Genomic DNA, 21,263 nt, shown 5'->3' with positions numbered 1-21,263 from the left:
AATGATTTACTTTATAAATAGCTTGCAAATAATTTTGTTTATTAAAATTACTAAATATAAATAAATGAATTTATTTTAGACAAAACATAATTAAATTTTATAAACTATAAATTAAATAATATAGAATTTAATTTAAAACTAGGCCATATATATATCTAATTTAATGTTAAGTGCTACTTCTTAGTCAGAAGTAGAACAACCAAGGCAATTTTTTTATAGAGTTTAAGAAGTTATTGTTATGTTAATTTAAAAAATTCTAGATTGAAAATTTTAGTTTTAGTTAATTTTATTCTCTAGATTTTAATTTATCTATTTTTTTAACTGTGAAGATAGTCATATTTTCTTGGCTTTAGAATAAGTTTCTAGCTTTTCAAGAAGTCTTTCATCTTCATAGCATTTAATCATATAATTTATAAATATCACGTGGTTTTCTTTTTCTTTAATTTATGAACGTTGAAGATAGTTATGAGCTTCAGTCAATAGGAATTATTTAAACATTTGTCCATAAATCTAATGTTTATAGAGCTATTTCAAGACTAGGTGATTGTATTTCTTCTTAGCAAAGTATCTTTTTATTTAGCACTTTGTGTCATAGTCGCTGCTGTTAGGAAAGTACTGTTATAAAATACTCACTTTTTAGTTCTTTCCAAACAAATATTATAAGAAAGCTCTGATAAGATTTCTGATTACATTTTTTTTATTTAAGCTGACAATTTGAGCCTCATCCATAATGTCTTGAGAGTCTTAGCAGCTACTTATTTCGGTTGATTATTCATGTTAATTGCAGACAATTTAAATGTTTCCAGCAAAATAGGTAAGTAACTAATCCATTTACATTTATATTTAATAAGTGAGAGTTTGAAGGATTATTTTTATTTATGTATTTATGATTATTATATGTAATTTGAGTTGTAAATTCTAAAAATTTATTTATTAATATTTTATTATAATTTAGAATTGAGAGTGGTTCGTTTGTACTATTTTTAAATTAATCACAATCTGAAGGTATTTATCAGAAATTCAGATACTATTTTTATCAATTTGAGATAATTTATCTCTATTTCAACAACTAAAGAAATAAATTAAATAAATGTGCTAAAACTCCACAATTTCTGCATAAAATAAGAGCTTTTAACTTCACTCTCATTTGAAGCAAATTTGTTATTATTTGCTTGGTAGGTGATATTAAAAAAATAAAAAGTAAAATGATATTATAATTCTAAAATATTTAATATTTTGTTTTATTTTTAATTTTATATTGATCAACTCAGCTAAGATTAAAATTAGTTAATTAAAGAATTATCTCTAAAACTCCTAAATTTATTAGAAGAGCAAATAAACATTGTGATAAATTAATTTAAATGTGGTATTTAATATGTAATATTTGTGAATTATCATAATTACTTTACTAAACTTAGATATTAGAAAATTTTTTAAGTAAATATTATTTTATACCTTAACTCATTCATAAATTTAGAGGCTAAATAAAATATATACGGAATTATTAGAGCTTTCATACTCTTTTACCAAATATGTTTTTTATTCTATTTATAGCCTAAATTTGTAAGTAAGTAAATAATATAATTCAATTGTTTTTCTTTTTTTCAAATTAGCATCAAAGAAAAAAAAGACTATCTTAGTTATATCCTAATTACAAAAAAACTAATTCAATAATTAAGATAAGGCAATTAATTATTTATTGGTTTATTATTTTAACTTTTCTAAAGTTTTTATAAAAAATGTTCTAAATATAGATATTATTAAAGGTAAAAACAAAAATGGAGTTTGATCAATTTACATGAAATCCTTCAGTTTTGTTGACTTTCAAACATATTTAGAAAAGAAATTAATTTTTAATCACACATTTAATATGGAGAATTATAAATTTTTTAAGTTTTGCTTTAAAAATATTTTTTTGATTCTTTAAAATTAAATTTCATAACTATAAAAAAATATCAAAAAAAACCATAAAATTGTTAGAAGAAATTTATGTTTTTGAGAGGAGAAGAATTTCATTTATTTCCTTTTTCTATTTAAAAAACTTTTTTGACTTCTTCAATAATTGAATAAATGTTTTAAAGAAAAATATCTTTTGTAATATCCATAGCTTTTATGTTTATTTGAGCAAAAAAGCTCAGAGTTTTAGGTTAAATCGATTCTATATTTTTGTATTTAAAATGGAGATTTAAAAGATTACTCAGCTAAGAGTATAATTTTGATTTTAAGAAATGCTTCTTTTAGAAGATTTTAGAATTGCAATTTGATTAGTAAATAAATATAAATAACTAAAAAAGTTCATAAATATTACTTATTTCAAATTGTCAAAACTAATAAACATTAAATTTAGGGATAGTCAAATATTTTGATTAAATTAAAGAAAAAAAAATAACCATAACGATTTGAAAAAAATATTATGATTTTCAATTCGAAAGTCAAAGCAAACAGAATTATCTAATAATTCATTTAGTAATATCAAAAGATTTTTTTTGTAAGCATACAATTTTAAAATTCCCAAAAATATGTTTTTCAAACTACATTATTAAATATGTGATTATTGCTTAATATAAAAGATTTAATTTAAAAAATATTTTATAATAATTTTTGTTTAATTTATTAGACTAAAGATCAGGATTATTAATGATTTAATTAAAACTATCTTTTCAAAACTGAATAGTTTCACTCTAAAATTTTGGTTTTCCAACAAAACAACAAATAAAAAAAACTTTGTTAATGATTGATTTAAACTATCTTCTATCATATTATTATATTAATATTTATTTTTAAAGAAAATTTTTAAACAAATTTTTATATAAATTATTTAACTAATTTTTATTTATTTTTTTAAAATATCTTTGTAATTTCACACTTTTTTATTTTTAACATAACATTCTAAATTTTCTAAAAGGTTATAATCATCATAGCATTTTACTAAAAACTAAATAAATCTTTCATGATTTTATTTGCATTTGACATTCGAATGCTATAAGTAATTCATTGCCTCTTTTTCAAGGAAAAATTTAAAAATATTCCCATACAATTAGTGCTGAACTATTTGCTTAATAACATAATTGTTAAACTTTTTTTTTGTAAAATATTTTTTTAGCTGTTATTTTGATTCATTTTCTGTGATATTTGAAAAATATGTCTTATGAATGTGCGGAAAAGAAGATTTACTGAAAAGAAACCTGATAAAAGCTCGAATTAAATTCCTAACAATATTCTTTTTGTCCAAATGAATAATATCAAAGTTTTCTTCTTACTATTTTTAGCAACAATCACTTTCCTTAATTAATAATGACGATTTTTAATTTTCTTAATTCAAAGCGGTTTCTGATTTTTAGATTTATTCTTCTTTTGCGCTTTAATAAATTTGATTGGTTTATTAAGTTAAAAAAGATTATTTTGTATCACTGTTTATTTATTTTTTTAAACGTTAGTCTTCTTCTGTAAATTTAATTTAGCTAGAGTTTATTTAGGCGTCCCATTTTTTTGCTAAATCTCCATAATTTTCCATTTATTATACATCTTATTTAGCAAATTTTAATGGTTTTTAATACTCTTAAGTACCATTTTTACCCATTATTTCTTGTTTTATTTAAAATTAGTGATTATCTTTTTGATTTATTTGCATTTATTTTTAACAGGCATTTTCATCCATTATATTTGATTAAGAATTTTCAGCAAAAACATGATTCATTAAAAATTATTCATCTGATTATTCACTCTTAGAACATGATTCATCGTTGTAATTCCCATTCTAAAATGGAGAGTTAGATGCTCTGTTTTCGTGAAAATCATATTTATCTTTTATATAGTTAGTATTGTTAAAATAACTTTAATTTTCTAATTGCAAATCTTCAATTTTATTTTAAAATATGTCATTGTTTTCATTTGAAGCCAAAAAGTTAGACTCTTCTCTGTTATGATTATAATTACTGCTTTAAAAAGTAGGTTCGCTAATATTATAAGGATGAGTTAACTATTTATATTCCCCTTTTCTAATCTAATTTAAATTTGATTAGTCACACATACAAGAATTTTCAAAAATATTATCTCTTGAAAAATAATCTGTAGTTTCAGAGTATTGTTGCTCACTTTTTTCTTGAACTTAGTCAGGATATGCGCTGTTTTGCTGTGTTTATGAAGAGTAAAAATTTTAAATTTGTTTGTTCTATTCATAATTAATGTTGAATCCTTAATGTTTAAAATGACCATCAGGGACATCATAACTCTGATCGGTTTAAGTATTTAACCTTTAATAAGAGTAGAGTGGAGTTTCCAAAAAATATTAATTTTCAGAGCTAATATTTGAATAAACGATATTTTGTTAGGTATTATCCTATTAAAATTTATTTTGATATTACTCACTAAATAAGGTATATTATGGTGTCTGTTATTCTGCTCGATCAAAGTTATACAATCTGTTTATATACTATAAATTTTAAGTGCTGGTGTTCCTATCACAATATGATCCGATATGATCATCTTAGACATTATCATGGATATTATTAAGAGACCCTCCAATAAAGGGGTTTGTTTGGTCACTAGAATAGGAGTTTTAGAAAGTTGGATGAAAATTCCCCAATTACGGTATATCATTTTGGGTGTGACGTTAAAATGATTGTTATGTATTTTAATATTAATGCTGACATTCTTGTATAAAAAAAATTAAATTTAGTTTCAATTTAATAAATTGGTAAAATTACAATCTTAGTGCATTTATTTGGTATCATTCACCAACTTTTTATGAATTCCATAAAGAATCACATTATTTTATTAGCTTAGCTCCTTCATACCCTAATGAGCACTTTAATTCGAAAGAGAATTATTCGATGAGGGAAACTAGTTTTAGTTGTTTGTTGTAGCGCTGCTGGAGTATTAATTATTTGTATTCATATTATTAGCGTATAATTATCTGTTCATAGTATCGGATCTCTTGTTAGATAAAAGAGAGTTAGATTTCCAGCCAAAAAAATTGAAAATTCTATGAATAAAATGAGTAAGAAAGTTAAATTAACTGAAAAAAACTAAAATTACATTTACTTACTATAGGTTTTATTTCAAAAATACTCAGAATAAGTTGAATAAACTATTTTTATAGCTTTTTAATTTGTTAACAAGATGTTGCAAACTATTATATTTAAATAGTCTAACTATATTGTTCAAAATGTATTAATTTTGATATTAAAAAATTTTTTCTTTAATTTTAAATAAAAGCAAATTTATTTATTAGGTCTTCTAAAATTTTGTTGTTAATTATTAAAAAAAATAGGTAGCATACAATATGAATATTATTGCGAATTGTTAGGATTTATTTAAGTGAAATTGCATAGTTTGTATAATTCTCCTTACTGATTACTATACACATCATTCTATAATATACTTTTCTAACTTTTTAGGCTACTAAATAGAGTGCTAAAAATGTGAAAATATTTTTAAAAATGTATTAGAGGTAAACAAAGCAATATCCATTTAGATTTATTATTTCTTTTACAATAAAAAATCCCAAAAAAAAGAATAGCAAAATAGACGGAAATTAATTCAATTCATACAAATATTAAAATAATAAATTAATTTATAGAAAGATTTTTATTATTTTTTTTTCAAATTCAAACAAACTTAGGCATTTTTAGTAATTAATATTTTTTTTCTTCATTATTGAAAATATTATTTTAAAGTAAACTCAATAATCATAGAAAAAAAAATTAAATCAAAAAGGAATGAAGGAATTAATGATAGTTTGAAGTTTTTTTTAATTAATTAAGCTGTTTAAGAATTTACAACAAAAAAAAATAAAATTATTAAGAAATTACAATGATATAAGTATAAATTTACAAAAGAGGCTATTAGCTATAGTTAATCTCTTTTATAAATTAAAACTAGCTTAAGAATGATGGAACTTGTATTAATTTATTTTAATTTTTTGTAATATCTCTATTCTGTTTTACAATTAATTTTTGAAATGCTAAATAAATTTGTTTTGAGGAGATGCTAAAAAGTGATTTTAAATTAAATGCTATTTATTAATTTTTTTCTACAAATACATAGAATTTGCGCTTTTTGCCTGCGTTATTAAGAACTCTTACTGCTATTTTTTATATAGAAATTATTTAATAATTTAAATTAAAAAGGTAGTTTTTTACTCTTGATGTGATGAAGTTCATTTATATTAGACACAGTTGAGTTTAAGACTCTATTACTTGCTTGACTTTAATTATGAATATCCTTTTTTTTAAATTTTCTTTTATAGCACACAAAGCAACCCGTCAAGCTGAGCTGCTTAAACTCTAGAAGGAAGAAATCCAACTTAAAATGGAGGATTTTTTCTTTTAGTTTCTCCCTTCTAGAGCTTTTTTGAGGGAAGGAAAGTCATAATTTGGAGTAAGTCTCAAGGTAAGTTAGTTTTTAAGGGTCATTATAACACAAAACTAAGTAGTTAATAAAGAGTTCATGAGACTTTTTTGTCTTTATGTTGGAGTGATCGAGATATTCGTTTGATTTGTTGAGGAGGAAAAAGTTGAATATCTCACCATATTTAGGGTGAACAATAAGTTACTTGAGAATAGAGTTATTAAATTTTTTGTTAGCAAAATATTATTTAAATTAGTTTCTAGAAGCTTCTAAAGATTGTTCAGGGAAAAACTACAAAGCTGCCTATGGTTTAGCTTTCTTATTTAGGAAGTACTTCTTAAAGGCTCTAATTATGTTGCGAACTATATTTTTTTTATTTAAATGAATAACTTAATCTACAATATCTTCACTCTATTGTGATTATGATTTAGTATCTTAATTTTAATCAATGCTATTCTTGCTGTTGTTTTAGTTGTAAGTTAGGTATTCTAAATCATGCTAGTTTGTCACACTGCTGCTTTTTGAGTTCCTGCTATTTTCAAGACTGCTGCAACTTTCTAAATTTGCATTATCTTATGTTTCTGTGTTTTCGATTTTCGAGCTGGATTCATTTTTGGCTATATTATGATTTAAAGCTAATTACTGCTTTAAAAAATATGAACCGTCGCAAGAATTATTAATTGACTAAATTTGCTAAGGCTGATACTATTCTTAGTACACTTAATCCTCAATTTAAGAATTTTAATTAATTTTTTACTATTAATAACTTTGAGGATAATTATAATTTTGTTATGTCGAAAACTACTAAAAATACAAATCTCCTTAATTTTCCATGCTATGATGGCTGATTTAAGCTAACTAGTCTATGAAAAGTTGTTCTTCTCTATCCAATTAGTAGAGTTGCTGCTATCCATATTAATTTTCAAAGATGTTTGGATCGTTTTCATATGGATTTACAAGATTTTCTAAATCTTCACATATTTGTGTCTAATTATATGGTTGTAATTTATCAGAACCATAAATTAGATATTCATCCTTTTGATATATTTCATTAACCACTTAATAATTTTCTTATCTTTTTGAAAAATTGTAGGCCAAATGATCTATTCCCCCATCAACCCTATAGGAAGATAAAACAGTATTTGGCTACTAAAACTGATAGTTTTAATAGCTCTCTCCTTCAAGATTTTCTGGCAAGTTGCATGTCTGACTTTGATCGCTCATGTAATAAAAATTTTCGTTATTATCTGGCGAACAGTAAATATGATTATTAATCTTTCCCATCATTACTTCTTTCTCAAGTTTAGTTTCAAATTCAGTAGGCTTATTAATATTTTCAAAAACTTTTTCTTTTAATTAATTATTTAAATTCGCCCTTGGAGAAACATCAAAATTCTGAATATATGATTCCTTAACTTATTTAGGTAAATATTATTTTTAGATTTATTGATTTGCAGGTGCTCCTTAAAAAAAAGAAGGTTTTAAGGAAGGCTATATTTGTGAGTTAAGACTATAAAAATAACCTTAAGTTTTCTATATATTTTTCTTCAAATCAGTAAGATTTGTTTTTACATCAATTGAAGTTATTTTTTAAAATTATTTTATTTCTTAATTTTCATAACCTGATTTTATTTCTTTTTAACCATTAACTATTTCATTTTCATTATTAGTGTAAAAACAATTTTTTTATTATTGATCATATCTATCGTAATCCAAGTTACTATTCTATTAATAGTGTTAATTATCTGTACTTGTACCACAAAATATTTTACTTAAGACTTCTTTTTCGCATAATTCTCCCTCTATATTTTAATACTATATCCCTTAAAATTTACCACTGTTGATTGCGTTGGGTTAACTTATATTGGATTATAATTGATTTGCAGACAAATATTCTTCCTACTTTGCTAACATTTCTCGATTTTACTGTTATTAATAAATAAATTTTTTTAGTCTTTTATTTTCCAAGCTGCTCTATTCATTCAACAACTGATTTTAAGCCCCTTCTTAGCTAAAACAAGCCTCTTCTTTATTTATTCCTGCTCTAAAAAGGCCTAAATCACTCTAGCATAGCATACCTTTCATTTTATAAGCACTCACCTCTTCTAATTAACGCATTTCTTAATAATGTATATAATCCATTATCGACAATTCTTAACTGATAGTTACTATGTATGTATTTTTTAACAATATACCACGAATTGTGCTTAAAATTTAGAAAATTCTTTAAATATATGTACAATAAATATTATTTTTTTTTTTTATAAATATTTTATCTTAGATGCGCTATTCAAATGAATTTTTATATATTCAAATAAATTTAATATTAAAGTCCTTATATTATTTCTGCCTAATATTTATATTTATTTTTATTGTTTTCCTATATCTTATCAACCTTGCTAATGAATGAATAAATGAATGAGTTAATTAATTAATTAATAACTAACAATTAATATACTAAATTTTTTTTTTGTCATTAAAATTTAACAAAACTCATATTTCTATTTATAGATCAATTTTTAATATTAAAAATGTTTTGTTGAGTAAAACAAAGTTTTTATTTTTAATTAAATGCAAAAATTAAAAGAAATTCAAATTTATATGCGCTTTCCCAATTTTATTAAAATATGACGGACTACCTATTATTTAAAAGTTGTTTCTAACACATATTTAAAAAATATATACGTTTCAAAATTATATTTATATATTCTTCATAAAAAATTATATTTTAAAACATAACATTTCTTACATTTTTTTGAAAATTATTAATAAAATGATTTCAATAAAGTATATTTTTATTATAAAACAGTAAACTATGAAGAATATTATTTTGGTTTAACTATTGCTTTTAAAATATTCCTGAATACTTTAATGCAAATTTTCTTAATTTTGAATATCATAGTTTGTATATATTCATAAAATGAATATAAAGAAGTTTCAAAAAGAATAAAGTATAAATAAACAATTTTTAAACTTTTTAGATATTTACTTGTTTAAAAAATAAGATGATTTTATTAAAACATTAAAAAAATATGATTAAAAACTATCTAAATTTTTTTAATTAAAAACTTATTTTTTTCCATAAATTTTTTATCGTTTGTTTTAAAAAGAAAATTAATTGATTTTTATTATGCGAGCAAATTTTTGAGTTTATTTGAAGCTTTAATTATGTGTTAAATATACTTAAATTATTAAGTCTTATAAAATAACACATAAAAGACAAAAATTTGCTAAATATATTTTGTAAATTAAAAAATATTAGCTAAAACTATGAAAAATTTTCATAATTATAAAATTTATTTTTTCACATTTATTTAAAATCCTACAAAAATAATTTTGTTTTAAAAAAATTTATTAATTTCTATTTTTTGTCTATATTTTCAGTAAAATTATTATTAAATTATTTTTTAAATATTCTTAAATTATTAAATTTAATAAAATAACACATATTTAAAGTTTGTTAAAACTATTTTTTTAATAATTTTAAATATTTTATTTAAATGTTTTTGTAAAAGAATATGATATACTATTTTATCTTTAGAAAGAGAGATATTTTTTTTCTTAAATTATCAAATTAAAAAGTTAATTAAATAATATGTAAAGGCCATACTAGTTTTTAATTATTTATTATCATTTTTAAATTTTTTTAAAGAATTTTTATTGATTAATTTGACAATATAATTTTATTTTTAATAAATTTAACAGTTTTTATTTGTTCTTTAAAGTAATATTTCTTTAATATAGTTTAAATTTTCTGAATCATTTTATAAAATGTCGTCTCTATGTTTTAATTATATTAAATAGGTTACTAAATATTTCATTAGTCATATAAGATTGCATTAAACTTAAAATTATATTTTATTTTAATTAAAAGTCAATATTCAGTAATTTAATAAAATGCTAAATAATAATTTTAGTGTTATGGTTTTATGTTTTTTTTAACATTTTTTATGATTGAATTTAGAGATTTATTCCAGTCAAATTAGAAATGCTATTCATAAAAATTTATACTATATAAGCATTATATACCATTTTAAATAAAAATTAATGATAAAATAAATCTAAATGTCTAAAATAGTTAACTAATTTTTTTAAATTATTTTAACAAATATTTCATAAGAGCCACATAATTGACTAAATTTTAATATCTTTTTAGAGTATGAGTTAAGTGAAATAATTTAAGTTATAAAATATTAGATAACACTATTATTTCTTTATTTAAATTATTTTCGAACAAAAAAATTTAATGAGTAAGTTTATAATTTTTTTATCACAATATGTATAAATGAACATAAATTTTATTGGCTGATTAATTTATTTAAATCAAATTTTTTATTTAAGTAAGTGATATTGAATGAATGAAAAATTTAAAGATCAAACTGTTTGATAGAACAAATCTTGTGTAATCATTAAATTTAATCTCTCAGTAGATTTTAGTATAAACAATATCCAATTTTGCTTTCAAGATTTTAAATAAAGCAAAATGAGATCTGTCTTAAATAAATCTAAACAAAAACCTAAAATATAATCTATAACTACTATTAAAAATATTCCCTAACCAATCACTCAGTAAACTATTAAAGAGTACAAGGAAGGTTGGACGTAGACCATAGAACCTTATATAACTAAGAAGAGTTCAGATAATGATACTTCAAAAGAATATGATTGCGATTTAAATTTATTGTAATAAAATTTTAGCTCCATAGCTGCAACCACAGAAAAGGAGTATAGATATGGATAATTATCTCCTTAATGTAATTGCTAAATAAAATCATAAAAAGGTAACTCTATAAATAGTTAAAATGATAGTCGTTTGATAAATTGGAGATAATTATCATTTAAAATTAAAGATTTAGAAGAATAAATTGTTTAAATAAGCATGAAATATTAAAAAAGAGAGACCCATTTGATTAATGAATTAGAGTAAAAACGTATTAAATGGATATTAAAATATAATGAGCTGAAAAAAGATGCTGAAAACATGAAAGAGTTCTATGAAAAAGGCAAAAGTGTATGGAAATTCTACTTGACTACTTTGCATGATGCACTTACAGCCTTTTAGTCTTTTTAGCAAGAGTAAAATACCAAAAATATTCAAATACTCCAATAAGTTGTATCAGATATTAATGAAATTAGCAATTTTATTAACTCAAACTAGTATAGCAATTCTCTTAATACCAAGGGAAATTTAAATGAAAGTTAATTTTAATACACAAATAGATTTGATTCTCTTCCTACATCTTGCTCAAGGAATTTAGATCAAACATCAAATTAGCTGAATTCTAATAATTAGCTTTATCACTTCAACTAGAATAGTAACAATTAAAATAATGTCTCACAAAATTCACCAAATTTTCAGTAAATATGTTCTAAAGTACTTAATTTATCATTCATAATTTACTTGCCATACAAATAAATAAAATAATATTAATTAATTCTTTAGAAATTTTTAATTGTTTGTTTAATAAATACTGAATACAGTCATATATTCAGGCACCTTTTAGTTAAAATGAAATTTTATTTTGAATCTCCTGTAAAATATTAAACTAAATTTTTATCATTTAAATAATAATTAGATCAAAAGTTCAATAAAGAAGGCAGACGAGGTTTAATAGAATTTAAATTTAAACTCTAACTCAAAGAAATATAATAAGTGTTGGACTCAATAATAAATCTAAATTATGGAGAGAATTGAATTATTACTTAAGTAAAATTAAAAAATATCTTTTATCTCTTCTACACCTGAGCAAAGTTCTATGGTTGGAAGCGTGTAAGAGGGATCTTCGATGAAAAAATAGTCTTTCGAACAAAAATAATAATCAAATATTTTGAGCTAAATTATAAAAAATAATATTTAAATTTAAGATTCTCAAATTAAACAATAAAAGAAGAAGGATTCTACTTCCCCTAAAAGAAATGACTTTTTTAGTTAAGCAGCTTTATTTTCACCTAGGACATTGAAACGAGAAGTAGATGGTTCATATTAGTTTTAAGTCTCTAATATTGACGATGACGATGAATTTGATAAGAAGAGTGAGTCAACTTAAAAGGAGTTTATAGTCAACGAAGAGAGTATAATTTAAGAAGTCTAGAAGAGGAAAAGTTTTTCTTCTCAAAAGAAATAGGAAATCGAATAAAGATATTCAAAAGATCTATGCATCATTAGGAGATTATTTTAGGATGTATCTACTTCTTTACATCTATCAGATTAATTATCAAATAGTTGTGGGAATAAGTATGAGGAATCTATTTTAATAAAAAATTCACCTACATTAGCAGATGAAGGTTTGCTTCTTTAATCATAAAATCTATAGAATGGCTTACAAACTCCTTTAAAATCGACTAACAAGAACCAGAATGGAAACAATAACAATATTAATTCAAGTGCAAGTTAGTTGTTAAAAAACAATTAACTCATATAAAGCGTTTAAAGTATGATAGTACCAAGTTTTTACACTATATCAGATGCTAAATCTCATTTATAGACATAGAGGATACTAAACAATATTCATACACTTTAAAAGAGTGATATTGACAACAATAATTTAACTTACTCGTAAGACGAGGATGGTAGCATATAAAATTACAGTAACTTGATAAATTCACGTAAAAGCACAAATCAAATCGCGAATATGCAATACGATTCTATATTTACGAACCCTATTATATAGTCAGATACAAAATAAAACACTAATCACAAGTTTGATGAGAAATTCAGTAACTTATTTTAAATATAAACTTCTTTGAAGGGGTTAAAATAAAAAACATTGCAATTAGATAATTTTTAAAATAATTGTAAAGATATTGATGATTCAAGATCTGAGCTGACAATAAAAGAGGATTATTCAAATAGTAATTATAAAAATTAAAATAAATAATATTTTTGAATTTGCAACAAAAGAAAATGCTAAAAAAATTATGTCTATTTTTATGATTTTTATTAAATGTAGAGTTTTTATATTAAGTCTAAATTCTTTGAAGGGTAAAAAATAAAAAACATAAAAATTAGATAATTTTTAAAATAATTGTAAATAAATTAACAAATAAATATCTGAGCTCATTATAAAAGTAAATAATTCAAGTTACAATTATAAAAATTAAAACAAAAAATATTTTTGAATTTAAAATAAAAGAAAAATGTTAAAACAACTAAATCAATTTTATCTATTTTTATTTTTAGAGTTTTTATATTAAGTCTAAATTCTTTGAAGGTTAAAAATAAAATAAAAAACATTAAATTAGATAATTTTAAAAAAATTGCAAAGAAATTGACAATTAAAGGTCTGAGCTCACAATGATAGTAGATTATTCAGTAACAATTATTAAAATAAAAATAAATTTTTGAATTTTATTAAAAAGAAAATTTTATCTTAGAAAACTCTACTTAATCTATTTTTAAGAAATGTAGAACTAAGTAAATCATTATTTATCTTTACTAAGTATATTTCTTTTATAATTTTAAAGTAAATATAAAATTATTTTGTATGTCATAGCAAATTTGAATTCTAAAACACTGTAACTTTTTTTAGTAGATAATTGGGAAAAGTAGCATATATATATTCAATCATCAAAAAAATTTTTTAACGAGTGAATAAATATAAATTAAAGAACATTCTAATTTTGCAAGTAAAAAGATAAATAAAACAAAATAATTTGCAAAAGTATTTGAAAAAGAAGATAATTTTTTAAGTTATTAAAATTAAATTTTAGATAAATTAAAAGCTTTGGTAGGACTTTAGAAATTCTATAAACTTCTCATCATATTAGAAAGAAATCTTAATAAATAAACAATCATAACTTTAAAATTATCACAGCAAGTAAAAAATATTTAGAAATTTAAATAGGTTTTTATGATTGGAAGAATAGTTGCAAAATTAAATTCATTGTCTCAAGTTCAGAAATGCTTCTTCGCAAGAAAAACAATTATTGATTTGAAGGAATATAGATAAAAGCAATCAAATGAGACTACAAATAGTTTTAATTAATAGAGTTAGCAAGGGGATTTTGCAAATGTAAGAAGCTAATTACATGAGAATAAAATACAAAAAGAGCAATTCGACTATTAAAACAAGTATAATTAGGAGGATTCGTAATAATATAAATAAACTAGATCAAAATAATTGGCATCTTAAATTTTAAAATGTTCATCAGATAGCGAACTAATTAAAATTTATTAAAAGAGTAAATATCCCTTAGAAAGCTAACATTATGCTATGCTTTTATATAAATTTACTGAAATCTATAAATATTAGTAGCAGTACGATAGAGAAGTATTGAAGTAAAACAAGTTAAAAGAAGAAGAGAACTGTAAAATATCATGATTTATTTAAAAATATTTATTTCTTTTTTTATAATTTTTTTTTTCTTTTAATTTAGCTGCAAAGATAGAAAAGAGATACTCACTTTCAGAAAAGAAAATGTTCTTGTAAATCTTAGAAAAAGTTAATCTAAATTTAGAAGAAATGAATCCTGATTCATTGAATCTTTTATTGAAAATGCTTGGAAAGATGGCAGACGATTATAAAAATAAAGAAATAGTATCTTAATTATTTAACAATATAATCTAGCTATTAGAAAAGGATTAGAATATTAATTTTTTCAGTGAAATTTAGATTTATCACTTCATCCTTTATCTAAATATACTCAAAAAAGAAATTAATTCAAGTAAATCTGCATAAAAAGTTATTGTTTTGGCAGTTAAAAAGCTATGTAATCACTTAAAAAGCTTAAGAAGAAGTTAGCTTCTTTAATTGATGTATATAAGTATGCACTTAGAAATTACTGAGCCTCTTTTTCACTAAAAACTTATATCAGCAATATTATAAAAACCTTAATTTTTGTCTGCTCTTGATTTTACTATCCTCTTCTAATACAATTCTTTATTTTACTAAAAGCAACTATCAAAGAATTATAGCAAAGAATCTGAATAGTAAAAGAATGATATTTCTAACAGAATTCTTTATCATATGCTTAAACATAAATTCACATAAGCAAACTTTAAATGTTTAGCTAAAATATGTGGTTTTATATACAAAATGGATATTAAATTAGATCAACAAGAAGTTTTAAATAGCAAGATCGAAGAGTTATTTGGTTAATCCATAGAAAATTATATAAAGCAGTAGCAAGATTCTCCAAAATAGTCATCACATCCAATTTTATTAAATGATTGCTTAAATTATATACTTGCAAACCCAAAAATCTACATTAAGAACTTTTAATTATTTGTAAATATAAATTCTTATTTAACAAAGTTTGACTAATTTGATTTTTAGAATGTTCTTCATATTACCAATTTCTTAGTAGAATGCTTGATCAGAGATTTATCAGGTAAAGAAGAGTACAAATTTTAAGAATAAGAATTAGCTTATGTGATATAGCAAGCACTTGCTTAGCCTTTGTAAAATATTAATAAAAATTTTTAGAAGGCTGAATACTATAATTTAGAAGAGCTGTTTGAGTTAATTCAAAAAATAGAAAAGCTAAACAAAATAAAAAATATTATTCCTATGGATGAGGTACAATAAATATTTAATAAAAGCTTAAAATATATCTGCCAAATAACTCACAAGCTTAGCACTCCTGTTATCATAAAAATAGGGTTTTTATTAAAAAATATCTTGTAAGACAAAGAAAAAGAATAAATAATTCTTTAAAAGTAATTAAAAAAGTATCCATTCAGAATTGAATTTGAAAATTTTGAAACAGCCTCTGAAATGCAAGAAGCTAAATAATTTTTTATGAGCATATAGAAATAAGTAGATCTTAATGATTTAATGAAAGAAGATAAACCAGAAAAATCAATAGAAGAGCTTGATTTTACTGAAGACTTAGAGAGAATTTAAGAATAAATTTATAAAGAAGCAACTGAAAAGCAAGAAGAATTGATGAAAATAAAAATGTCGCATGAAGAATTACAAATTTAATTTGCTCCCCTTCAAGTTCCTTCGATTAAGCAACTTAAGAAAAACGAAGATAATAAGTACGACCATTTAAAAAAATATTTAGACATATTCAGAAAAAATTCTATTTGTATAAACGCAATACTTCTTTCACAAATTGTGTTTTCTGATGATCAATTAAAACTTTAGGACTAAGACATTTGGAAGATTAGTGAAAAGTGTTTTTACAATAGCTTTATACCTCAACTTTTAAGTATAGATAATGTAAACTCAATTATATTTTCATAAGCTATTTACAAATTAAATGAAATGTAATTTTTACAATCGAATGACTCTTTAAACTAAGTTGTTGATCTCAGAGTATAGAATGTATTAGCTAATCTTTAATAGATGAAGCAAAATAAATTAAAGAATTTAATCTCGCTTTTGGAAATTAAATATAAAAAGACAGCCAAAATAGAAACAAATTAAATATAACTTAATAATATCATTGATATTTTAGTGACACTAAGTAATAATGACAAAATAGCAGCTGTATATGGCTTTAAAAATAATGACGAGAATGATTCTGGTAAACCTTTTGACAGCAAGGATGAGGGAAAATAATATTTCAATAAGTTAAAATAATAAATTTTAATTTAAAGTGGTTTTAAAGAAGTTTATTTAATAGATTCTCAGAAAAAAGTGTTCATAGATATGCAGTGAGCAATGTTTTTATATGTAAAAACTATATAATCCCAAAATAACTTAAATATCTAATTTAAAGATTATGATTAATTTAAAGGTGATAGATACATCATCTTAGATATATTAAACTTGTTATATAAATTCATAAATATTTATTTTGTCTTAAAATAAAAATAAAAAAGAAATTGTTTTTTGAATTTTTATACTAATTAAAAACTGCTATTTGATTTCAATTAATTATAAATTAAAAATTGATTGGATTAAGAACATATATAAAATAAAATTAGCTTTTTAATTTCAATACACTTAAATTATTTTATCAGATATATTTAACTTTAATATCTTTTTTTTTAAATACTCATTTATTTTTGAAAATAATCAGATTTAATTTAGTGTTTTTTTTATTAAAAAATTAAATTATATTTTTAATTTTAAGCAGTAGAAAGAGATAGTGCTGATTAAGTATTTTTTCTTATCAATCAATCCTTTTTAAGTTATGAGAATTAGTCATTTGTAAGCATTAAATAATGCCATTTTAATTCATAGATTTATTCATTTTATATTTATATAATTAATTAGATTCGGTTTTTGATTTCATACCATAGGTGGCAAAGGAGCTCTGCAAGTTGGGCATTCCATTTTTACTTCCATCCATTTTAATAGACATGGTATATGGTATTTGTGGTCACATGGTGTTTTCATAATATAATTTTATTTTTATTTAGCTTTAATAATTAAATCTTTAAAGTAGCTAGAATTTGATTAAAGAACTGGTTGCATAGATAATTCAGTAATGCAAATTGTACATTCATCTGCTTATCCTTAACTTTCTAAATCAACTTATGAATGAGGTAGCTTATAATAGTAATCGTAACAATCTGTTTAGAATCTTTTAGGGATAAAGAAACGTGGACCAAAATACTCTTGAGCATATAGGAACAATACCTAATAAATATTTATTGATATATAACTAAACCATTTATTTAAATAAATTTTACCTATGCTATAATAATTACAACTATTCCAATACATGTTGAATATTAAGGTGAGAGCTTAGCTATATTTTCTGGACATCCGCGATAATAAAGCTATTTTTTAATATTTTAATACAAATTAATTTATTAAATTTATAGATAATTAATTAATTAAATACCAATATTAAAGATCTTATCATCATAAAACCAAAAACATATGATTTGCATACTTTAACTTATTATCCTCTACGAACGTTTCTGATAATTTAAGGTACAAAATATAGATTTACAAGATAAAGTAACCAGGATTTTGCTCTATACTATTTAATGATGAAGAAAGAGAATATCAAAGCAGAATCTAATATTTTAAATAAAAAAATAATTTATTCTTTCAATCTATTATTCTATATTATTTTATATTATTACATAAGCAGACAAAAAAGCAAATTCTCTTTTTATTTAATATTTATTCATCAACTATATTTGCCTATTTATTTATTTATTATTAAAATGACTTTAAACAAAAATAAGTTTTTAAAATTAGCTTTTAATAAAAAATAATTTTAAAAATAAGTTAAATAAAAATATAAAGAAGATATTGATCTTGATGATAAATTAGCTTACGTGTCTATTTCTCCAGACTATTGTAATTAAACCTCTTTCAAAAATATTCCAAAGAATCATGTAAAGGAAGCAAGGAGTTATGAAATAATGGAATTAATGCTGTTATTTTAGGATTTATTAAATATTTTTTGTTTGTTTTGAATAGAAAAATACATCTTGGCTGATTGCAAATAAGAGGTGAAGGAAACAAAAAAATCCGTCCCAAATAAAAACTATGCTGAGTGAGAGAAGAGAGAATTTTTATTCTTCGTTATCCTGAACTAAAAAGCTCTTCATCATCTTAATCACAAAGATGAATTAAATAGATAATACTATAGTTAGGAATATCGCGTAATACATCGTCTATCTACCTTTTTAGGAACTCTTTTATAAAATTAAGAAGCGTTATTTAATAAAAAACCAAATTATTTAAAAGTTAACTCAAATAATGAAAATATATATTTAGAATTTTAGTCAAGCACAAAACAAAAATTTATTAATGTTAAGTAGTTAACGAATCAATTTTTGCTAAAGCTAAATTGAATTTATTTACTTCATCTTCTAAATCAGCTTCGGCAGAAATGTTTATTGATGAAAATTTGTCATCTGTATTTTCATTCGAGATTTTGATAAACAAGTAAGGACTGTATTTATTGATATATTTTTCGGAATCTGTCTATTCATTAAATTGGATAACCATGTTTACAGGGATGGTAGCTAAGCAAAATATAATTTTTATATAAAATACCATATCAATAAAATAGATTTACCATTGTGATAGTTGTTTGAGATATATTGCAAATCATTTTACAAATTATACATAAGGGTTAAATTCGAAAATTTAACTTATTTGTCTACAATGGTGAAGTTAGTACCTCTTTTAATAATCATTAGTCCGATCATTGACTTGTGATCAATGTATTAATCATCTCTTATTGCAACATAAAATCTTATTTCACTTTTGTTATAACTTTCAATGTAGCTGTTGAAATGACCCTATTTATTATCTAAGAATCCAAGAATCTTTTATTTATTGTTAAAAAGAATTTAATTTGACTCATTTCTATGCATTTTCTTTTTTAAATGAATACTTTAATAGTATTAAGATAATATTAAACATTCAAAGAGAAAATGGTAATAAACTTATGTTTTTAAAATATAAAATGAGCTACATTTTGCGAGTTTTCAGAATTCCAAACACCTTCAAATTGCTTTCTCTTTAATGAATAAAGAGTACCAAATAGTAAATCTGAAGCACTATTTCCTTTCAAATCTGGAGTAGGATTTTCTATTCCATTTTACTCGTCTTCATATCTTTCATAAAAAGCTCTGTATAACTCTTTATATCCATCTATAGTAGATTCACTATCTTCTAACTACTTCAAAGCTTTTGTAGAGTCATCAATTAACCCCATATTCTCTTCATTATATTATTTATTTCTTGAGTTTCCTCTTAATTAATTTTATTAAGATGTTTGAACTGAAGTCCTTGAGAATACATAAAGAGATGAAAGAGCTATAAACAATATGAGCATTTTTTTCTTTCTTTACTGTGCCATCTATTCTTATTGATAGTCATTTAAATTAAATGCTCCAGGATTCATTTCCTTTTAAATTTATTCCTTTCCTTTTGATTGCTTATCTAATGTTTTAATTCAATATTTAAGTGTTCGACCTATTTTTTCTAATTTATTCAGCGTGTAAAAATTTAATGAATTACTATTTCTAATTTATGTTTGTATTTATACTGCTTATTTACAATTCATATAATAAGGCATTATATTTTATTAATAATTTATTTCTCTTCATGGTTTTGTCTTTAAAGTATTACTAAAGTCTTTACTCATTTTTGAATGTATTATATTCATATTGAAATTCTTCTAGTTTAATTCTTGATATTTAATAAACTCCACTTTGCTATTTTAATATTATAATAGAAAAAATATATTTTATTTTTATTTTAGATAAGCTTAAATATTTAAAATAAATCAATTTAGTAAATTTTTTTTTAATTTATGTTAATAATATTTAACTCTTTTATAAAAAAATTTTCTCAATTAAAAACTGTAATCAAACAATAAATTTGAGATAAAATTCATAATGTCTATTTAAAAGCTTGTTTAATGAAAAAAAAAATTTTTTTATTAAAAATATATAAAAACTTTTTATTTAATTTTAAGGTATATGATTATTAATTGTAAAGAATAATTTGATTATCAAAATAAAAATCTAAATTAATTGAATCTTTAAATTTCGTTTCTATTTTAAAGTTCAAATAAAATTAGATTTAAAAGGATTTACAGCCAAAATTTTTTGGTTCTATTTATATAAATATGTATAAAAATACCTTCTAATTTAGATAAAATAATTTTTGAAAAAATAGTAAACTTTTAATATTTTCTTTTTCAACTAAAGTTATGTTAATTTTTTTATTATAATTATTGCCTAGACATTTATGTAAACTTAATACTAATAATTAAAAATAATTACTTTTATTTCAGTTAATTTGATTGATTTTAAAATTAATATTTTTAATAATAAGCATAATAAAAAATGATCATTTATTTCTACTTTATTTAAAAAGTATTGAATATAAAAGTATTATTTTGTAAACTACCTTAAAAGAGTATTATTTAAAAAAATCATCTTATTTAATACTATGTTTTGAATAAAATGTTATAAAAATCTAATAATTACACTTTTAGGTACAAACAACATCATTTTAAATACCATTTTAAAGAAACAA

General features: G+C 21.7%; 6 protein-coding genes across 6 annotated transcripts; 2 read left to right on the top strand and 4 right to left on the bottom strand. All coding sequences in view use genetic code 6, as the record gives it.

Moving 5' to 3' along the window:
• Positions 1 to 333: 333 nt before the first annotated feature.
• Positions 334 to 927, bottom strand: TTHERM_00566890 (hypothetical protein; the record flags this gene model as incomplete). Its single annotated transcript, XM_001022090.4, has 1 exon — positions 334 to 927. The coding sequence occupies exon 1, from the start codon at positions 835 to 837 to the stop codon at positions 334 to 336; it is 504 nt and encodes a 167-aa protein (XP_001022090.4). The 5' UTR covers positions 838 to 927.
• A 1,933-nt stretch (positions 928 to 2,860) lies between these two features.
• Positions 2,861 to 4,923, bottom strand: TTHERM_000566889 (hypothetical protein; the record flags this gene model as incomplete). Its single annotated transcript, XM_012799201.1, has 3 exons — positions 2,861 to 4,301; positions 4,365 to 4,653; positions 4,707 to 4,923. The coding sequence occupies 3 exons, from the start codon at positions 4,921 to 4,923 to the stop codon at positions 2,861 to 2,863; spliced, it is 1,947 nt and encodes a 648-aa protein (XP_012654655.1).
• A 1,446-nt stretch (positions 4,924 to 6,369) lies between these two features.
• Positions 6,370 to 8,493, bottom strand: TTHERM_00566870 (hypothetical protein; the record flags this gene model as incomplete). Its single annotated transcript, XM_001022088.2, has 1 exon — positions 6,370 to 8,493. One exon carries the CDS (start codon positions 8,491 to 8,493, stop codon positions 6,370 to 6,372), a length of 2,124 nt encoding a protein of 707 aa, XP_001022088.2.
• Positions 8,494 to 10,774: 2,281 nt separating this feature from the next.
• Positions 10,775 to 13,238, top strand: TTHERM_000566869 (hypothetical protein; the record flags this gene model as incomplete). The annotated part of the gene is made up of 2 exons (XM_012799200.1): positions 10,775 to 11,725; positions 11,928 to 13,238. Exons 1-2 carry the CDS (start codon positions 10,835 to 10,837, stop codon positions 13,236 to 13,238), a joined length of 2,202 nt encoding a protein of 733 aa, XP_012654654.1. The 5' UTR covers positions 10,775 to 10,834.
• Positions 13,239 to 14,201: 963 nt separating this feature from the next.
• On the top strand, positions 14,202 to 16,958 carry TTHERM_00566860 (hypothetical protein; the record flags this gene model as incomplete). Its single annotated transcript, XM_001022087.2, has 2 exons — positions 14,202 to 14,658; positions 14,728 to 16,958. 2 exons carry the CDS (start codon positions 14,202 to 14,204, stop codon positions 16,956 to 16,958), a joined length of 2,688 nt encoding a protein of 895 aa, XP_001022087.2.
• A 576-nt stretch (positions 16,959 to 17,534) lies between these two features.
• TTHERM_00566850 (zinc finger, C3HC4 type (RING finger) protein) lies at positions 17,535 to 20,121 on the bottom strand (the record flags this gene model as incomplete). The annotated part of the gene is made up of 9 exons (XM_001022086.3): positions 17,535 to 17,885; positions 17,939 to 18,028; positions 18,094 to 18,272; positions 18,341 to 18,401; positions 18,539 to 18,637; positions 18,692 to 18,901; positions 19,071 to 19,234; positions 19,288 to 19,540; positions 19,690 to 20,121. The coding sequence occupies 9 exons, from the start codon at positions 20,119 to 20,121 to the stop codon at positions 17,535 to 17,537; spliced, it is 1,839 nt and encodes a 612-aa protein (XP_001022086.3).
• Between the last annotated feature and the right edge of the window lie 1,142 nt (positions 20,122 to 21,263).

The sequence above is a fragment of the Tetrahymena thermophila genome (assembly GCF_000189635.1).
Source record: "Tetrahymena thermophila SB210 genomic scaffold scf_8254495, whole genome shotgun sequence".
NCBI lineage: Eukaryota > Ciliophora > Oligohymenophorea > Hymenostomatida > Tetrahymenidae > Tetrahymena > Tetrahymena thermophila.
This window is presented reverse-complemented; position numbering and strand designations above follow the sequence as displayed.